The following is a 6,752-nucleotide window of genomic DNA, read 5'->3' as shown; positions in this document are numbered from 1 at the left end:
GGGGGGATGTGAGCTGGGGGTATATAAATTGGAAATAAGTCGGCAAATGCTGAGTGAGATAGCGTTGGAAGCTCGGACGTTGGCGAAGGTGGCGCGTGTGGGTACGCATTCGCACATCCGTGGGATCGACGACTTGGTGGGACAAAGGAAGGCTCGACGAGCGGCGTCAGTGGTGGCGAAGATGATAGAGGAGGGCCGGCTAGCAGGTCGTGTGGTGTTATTGAGTGGACGGCCGGGTACGGGGAAGACGGCATTGGCGTTGGGTATGGCTCGTGAGTTGGGTGGTAGTTCGATTGCTGGGGGTGAAGTGCCGTTTGTGCACATGACGGCATCGGAAGTATTTTCTTTGGACATCAGCAAGACGGAGGTTCTAACCCAGGGTTTGCGTAAAGCGATAGGTGTACGTGTGCGGGAGACAACGGAGGTGTTGGATGGGGAGGTGGTTGAGTTGAGTATCGAGACGCCTTCGGGTCCGACACAGTCTCGTCGCGGTACGATGACATTGAAGACGACTGACATGGAGAGCCTTTATAATTTGGGTCCTAAGATGATTGCATCATTAGAGCAGCAAAAGGTGACGGCAGGAGATGTGATTTCGGTTAACAAGAGTACCGGTCGTGTTACGAAGGTCGGACGTTCTTTTATGCGAAGTACAGAGTACGATGCGGTGTGTCATAACCTTGCCTACGTTCATTGTCCTGAAGGCGAGATACAAAAAACCAAGGAGGTAGTGCACTCCGTTACACTACACGAAATTGACGTCATCAATAGCCGTACACAAGGCTTCCTAGCCCTCTTTGCCGGTGACACGGGGGAGATCAAACAAGAAGTGCGTCATCAAGTGGATAGTAAAGTGGCCGAATGGCGTGAAGAACAAAAGGCCGAGATAGTCAGCGGTGTTCTCTTCATTGATGAAAGTCATTTACTAGATCTCGAGTGCTACTCATATCTAAATCGCGCCTTAGAACTTGAAAATGCCCCACTAGTTATACTAGCCACAAATCGAGGTGTAACCAAAATTAGAGGTACTGAAGACGAACAAGGTCCTCATGGTATACCTATTGACTTCCTAGATCGCACACTCATTATACCCACCGACCCTTACACACCCGAAGAAATAAAATGCATAATACAACTTAGACTCACTGAAGAAGAAATAATCATGGAACCTGATGCTCTTCAATTACTTGTAACCATAGCTACAGATACATCTCTTCGATATGCATTACATCTCGTCTCAATTGCTGGCGTATATACAAGAAAATTAAAGTCAACCAAAATTACAATCCAACATGTTCAACATGTTTACAACTTATTTATTGATATAAAACGAAGTACTCATTACCTACAACAATACGAAAATCAATTCCTATAAAGATGATCCCCCCGGGTGGACCTCCTCCCCCCCCGGGTGGACCTCTCATGATTAATTTCTTGGAGTGACTTATTATCATTTTTCGAAGTGGATTAAAGGTCAGGGTGGATTAAAGGTCAAAGTGGGTTAAAGGTCAAAGTGGGTTAAAGGTCAAAGTGGGTTAAAGGTCAAAGATGTGAAGCGGTTCAAAGATGATCTACTGAATCCATAAGTCGCTTATTTCAATATTCAAATTCCTGTTCTTTTGACCATATCATTTGTTGATGATCTACACTATTTGAAAAAAACATCCGAACTCTTTTCATCTCTTACATCGTGGTAAGAGAAGTAGTAGTATATGATGTCTTGTTGTAACCAGAGGAGGAGTTCTGCATCGGGAAGATGTAGCAAGGAACACCAGGGTACAACACCTGAATCCCCATCGGGAAAGACTGAACTCTGGTGGCTCCAGGAGGACAGTACATGGAAGTAGAGGTAGTAGTAGTAGTAGAAGTCATGTAGCTGGAAGTCTGCATCTTACAAATTTTTACACAATGCTTTTTCTTATTACTCTTAATCTAAGGATCGCACACAAGGGACATAGCACACACAAATAATGACACCGAACCACGGAATTTATTTATACCCACCAGTATAACACCCGGACTGAAGATTACCCGGACTGGAATTGAAGCACCAGAAAAATGCTCTGGTCTATTTAGTTGCCTATAAGTGCTATGGTCGTGCTTGGGGCAGTCTTAGGACTCCAAAAGTGCGCCTAAATGCAGCTAAGTGATGATGCACACGCGTGCGATGAGCGTCGAATTTTTACCCAGACGCTTCTGTTTCGAAACGTTGAATGGGGACCCGAAGATAATTCAGTTTTTCAGCAACGTTCAGCATTCGTGGGCTGGGCAGCCAGAATGTGGAGCGGTTCCAGATTCATACTTCCAATTACATCCCAACGTCGCACTCCAGGAGTTCCACAGAAAAGCACAATCGCATACATGGAATCCTGACGTCGAGCTGCCATCGGGTTCTGTGAGCAGGTCATCGACCGGTTGCACGCCAATTCAACCAAGTGTTGGACCAAAGAATTTGTCTGGGACCCGAATGACTAAAAATCGTCGGAGCAACAAGCGCCAGAGCTTGGAATCGGTGACTACAGCCGAGGAGGAGGATGGGGATGGGGAATATGAGCCTTATGTTCAGATAGATGATGATTATGTGGTGAATGGCGACGGATCGATTTCAGTTAGCTCTCTGTTTGGAATCATTAATTTTTGGGCTGAAGAAAAAAATGGAGAACAATGTTGTGGATCTGCTCGGTAATGGGAAGGTGGTGAAGACAATCCTTTTGGAGGGTTCTGGTGAAACGTAAGTGCTTGGTGAAACATAAGTGCTTGGTGAAACATAAGTGCTTGGTGAAGCATAAGTGGTTGGTGAAACATAAGTGCTTGGTGAAACATAAGTGCTTGGTGAAACATAAGTGCTTGGTATCTATCTATGCACACGGGTCTTGGTCAGTCTTGTGTGGGAATTCCCAAATTCTGGTGTTGTAGGCCTGCTGTAGGTTGTCAAGTGAAAGTGCATTACACGGGTACGCTTACGGATGGTAAGAAGTTTGACTCTAGTATTGACCGTGGCACACCATTTGAGTTTGCTTTGGGTCAAGGACAAGTGATAAAAGGTTGGGATGTATGCGTGATGAGTATGAAGAAGGGTGAGAAGTGTCGTGTGGAATTGCAGCCTGATTTTGCATATGGAGAGCACGGTAGTCCACCTACGATTCCACCTAATGCTGTTCTGGTGTTTGAAATTGAGTTGTTGGAATTTAGTACCCGTAAGGTTCCTGAGGCCATGTCAATGGATGAGAAGTTGACGGCTGCCGGAGAACTGAAGGAGGAAGGAACTGCCTTGTTTAAAGACGGGAAGCTTGGCGATGCCGTCAGACGGTATTTGGAGGCGGCCGGATTGCTTGAAAATCTCGAGAATTGGCCTGAAGACAAACAACCCGAAGCAAGGAAACTCGCCATCTCAACAAACCTCAATGTTGCCTTGGTCCATATCAAACTTGAAAACTGGATCGAAGCAACAATCGCCTGTGCCGCAGTTCTCAGAGATGACCCAACAAATGTCAAGGCTCTCTATCGCCGTGCCATCGCACGCACTGGCATCCAAGAATTTGAACTCGCCATCAATGATCTTAAACAAGCGCTACAAATCGACCCCGAAAATATGGACGTCAAAAAACAAATAACAATCACCAATAATAAACGGAAACAACAGGAGGCGAAGACACGATCCATGTATCAACGAATGTTCTAATGTTCCATGCATCAATGATGACTTGTCAAAGAAGAGCGTTCGAAATTTTCAATTCTTTTTAAACGACTAAACTATGTCGTCAAACACGCTGGCGGCAGATACTGCGCATGTCAGAGGGCATGACTGTCTGATGCAACTGTCGTGTAGGGGTTTGGCACACACGGGAAACTACTAGCTAACATAAGCGGGCGTGTGTTTGAGCGAGTGCAAGCGTGCTGGAGTCGCGAGTGACACCATGTGAGGCTTCTTGACTTTGCGTAAGCTAGAAGGCTTGGCTGTACAGGGACTGGATAAACGTTTCCTCGACCATTTGGTTCGTGGCTGAGACGGACGAGTCTTGGGCGAGAGATGAGACGTCGATTTTTTCAGTGCTGACTGAGAGGTGTGCACTGGGCGTCTTCTTATTGGTTCTGGAGATGGAGGCGACTCCGTCGAAGTTGGGATGTACACGGAGGATGCGCATGCCGGGTTGTGGTTCTTCTTCGAATAGTACACCGAGGTTGATCATTCTCGCAATCACTTTCTTAACAAGTAGTTTTTTGCTTTCGGCGCCACCAGCCTTAGTCTGCACGAACCAGTCAATCAAGGCATTGCGACTGTGGCTCTGTATCAATGCGGTCTGGGCTGCTTGCTCCGTTACGCCAGTCCCTGCGTCGCACTGCGTCCCTCCGAGCTCGCGTTGACGTTCCTGTTCGCGGAGACGGCTCACGAAAATAGTTTGCATAAGGTCGAATTCGTCGGGGTTGACCTGAAAGCGGAGGGGTTGGTCGTTGCCTTCGTCATCAGTGACAGGTTCGTCAAGGTCCACGGGGTCGACTCGGCGTTTACGTTGCGCGTTCATGAGTTTAATCGCAAGGTTCGCGTGGAAGGCCTCGACTGTGTGACTAAAACCGAGCTTAGCGACTGCTTCGCTGACACGGAGCACAGACTCGAGCATACGGGTCGTAGCTCGACTGTCAGAACGATTCCGTTCCCTTACGTTCTTCGCTCGCTGGCGCTCGTTAACGTATTGTCTGATAATGATTTGCCGGGCCTCCTGCGTGAGTCGCGGTCGGAAGTGTCGTGCGACTCGCAGATAAGTCTGTAGCTCTTTGAAACCCATCAAGTCGTCACCATCTGTGGCAGCCTGTTCGCCCTGTCGACGACGTAGACGATGGGCAGCCAGACGCAAATGGGTGTCCTCCGCAACGTCTTCGGTCACGACGAAGAGGAGGTCGAAACGGCTCAGGATCGTCGGTGCCAGTCCGACATTTGCCTGTAGCGTCGCTCCCACTTTGTAGCGGCCCTCGACGGGTGCACAAGCTGCCAATACACTCGCACGTGCGTTCATGGTTGCTTGAATCCCTGCCTTGCTGATGCTGATCGTCTGCTGCTCCATTGCCTCGTGGATTGCCACCATGTCCTTCACGTCCATCTGGTCAAACTCGTCGATACAACATACTCCCGTATCCGCCAATATCAACGCTCCTGCCTCCACCACCGACTCACCCACCTCCGGGTCTTTGTGCACACTCGCCGTCAGTCCCGCCGCCGTGCTCGACTTGCCGCTCGCATACACCGCACGGTCTGCCACGCTCTGAACAAACTTCAGCAATCGACTCTTCGCCGTACCTGGGTCACCGACCACCAACACATTTATGTCACCCCGGAACTTGGTCCCGTCCTGCGGCGACCGCTTCTCCAAGCCACCCGCCAACATGCACAACACCCCCTTCTTCACCTCGGTCAGCCCCCACAACTCTGGCGCCACGTGCCGTGACAATCGGTCCAGGTAGTCGAAGTGTCCCGCCAACGCCTTGAAGCGGCGGTGCTGCTCGGCTGTAATCCCGAACAAACGAGCCAACGGAGACTCCAACAACTCTTGCAACCGACGATCCCCCGGCCCGACTCCTACTGCCTCTCCTGGGACCGCCGCCGCTCCTGGAAGAGAGAATAGTTCGAGGATCACGTGTGAGGCCTGTGTGGCGAGATCCCGTGCCAGTTGGTCTTGTTCCGGTGCGCCTTGTGCGAGCTGCACGTCTGCGCCAATCAGGTGTAATTTATACGAGACGTCTTTGACGCCAAGTTTGGCCAGTCCGGTTATGCCAGGTTCCTGATTTTCGGAGTTAAGCGCGCGCGCCTTTTCCCTGCGGATTTCAGCGGGTTGTTCCTTGGCACTCAGCAACGAGCCGACATCCGGCACGGCAACGACACATCCCACAACCTCGATGAAGTCGCCGGGTTTGCAACGGTCACAGACGGGGCCTCGCACGACGACGTCTACGCTGCGCGGAACGGTCCCTGCAGGCGTCTGTTCCGCCCCGCCCTCCTGCACCTTGAGACGCTGCCAGTCCTCGAAGCGGCTCTTCTCTTTCACGAACCGCCACTTGCTCTTGTTGTGACAGCCAGTTCGTGTGCATTGTGCCGGCTCTGTGAAACGATATTCCTGGCGCACACCTGCAATCTCTGCATGACATGTTTCACATGTAAACACACCCTCGCGTACCTCCGGCTTCACCTCCGTAATGCGCGTAACGACCCCTCGCACGCTCAAGCAACGACCCACGTCTTCCGCACGCAACTCGCGCACACTTCGTCCAACCTTCGGCCGTCGTGGCGCCAAGTACAGCGTCTCTGCAGCACCCACCAACGTCTCCAACCGAGCCACTCGGGGTAACCATCCGGACACCTGCTCCTCACTGAAACCCGACGCTTCCCGCGCCGCAGGACCCAACACCGCCTGTACACGCTCCAGAAACCGAGCAGCTCCACGACGCAACGTAGACTCCAGCAATGACTCCAGTCGCAGGAAGAACAACTCCAAAAACTCCGCCGCCGAGTTGAAACAGCTAGAACCCGGCAACGGCGGCACCATCGTTGACTCGCCGTTCGCAGCACGCCAACGAGCTACATGCACCGCCAACCGCCGACTCTCCACATACTCTCCAAACACATTTAGATCCACGCACACCCTGTTCTTCAGAATCGAAGTCCCCTCCCACAACTCCCGCTCAAACCACGACATCTCAAATAATACCGCTGCAACCATACCATTAGGACAACGGCGGGGGGGAGGGGGGGGGACAACGGC

At 50.9% G+C, this 6,752-nt stretch overlaps 3 protein-coding genes across 3 annotated transcripts; 2 read left to right on the top strand and 1 right to left on the bottom strand.

The window, feature by feature from the left end:
- Positions 1 to 46: 46 nt before the first annotated feature.
- On the top strand, positions 47 to 1,375 carry GNI_085850 (RuvB DNA helicase-like protein; the record flags this gene model as incomplete). Its single annotated transcript, XM_011132342.1, has 1 exon — positions 47 to 1,375. One exon carries the CDS (start codon positions 47 to 49, stop codon positions 1,373 to 1,375), a length of 1,329 nt encoding a protein of 442 aa, XP_011130644.1.
- A 1,279-nt stretch (positions 1,376 to 2,654) lies between these two features.
- GNI_085840 (putative peptidyl-prolyl cis-trans isomerase) lies at positions 2,655 to 3,682 on the top strand (the record flags this gene model as incomplete). The annotated part of the gene is made up of 2 exons (XM_011132341.1): positions 2,655 to 2,731; positions 2,917 to 3,682. 2 exons carry the CDS (start codon positions 2,655 to 2,657, stop codon positions 3,680 to 3,682), a joined length of 843 nt encoding a protein of 280 aa, XP_011130643.1.
- A 262-nt stretch (positions 3,683 to 3,944) lies between these two features.
- On the bottom strand, positions 3,945 to 6,686 carry GNI_085830 (MCM2/3/5 family protein; the record flags this gene model as incomplete). Its single annotated transcript, XM_011132340.1, has 1 exon — positions 3,945 to 6,686. One exon carries the CDS (start codon positions 6,684 to 6,686, stop codon positions 3,945 to 3,947), a length of 2,742 nt encoding a protein of 913 aa, XP_011130642.1.
- Between the last annotated feature and the right edge of the window lie 66 nt (positions 6,687 to 6,752).

This window comes from Gregarina niphandrodes (genome assembly GCF_000223845.1).
Source record: "Gregarina niphandrodes unplaced genomic scaffold scaffold00016, whole genome shotgun sequence".
Lineage (NCBI taxonomy): Eukaryota > Apicomplexa > Conoidasida > Eugregarinorida > Gregarinidae > Gregarina > Gregarina niphandrodes.
This window is presented reverse-complemented; position numbering and strand designations above follow the sequence as displayed.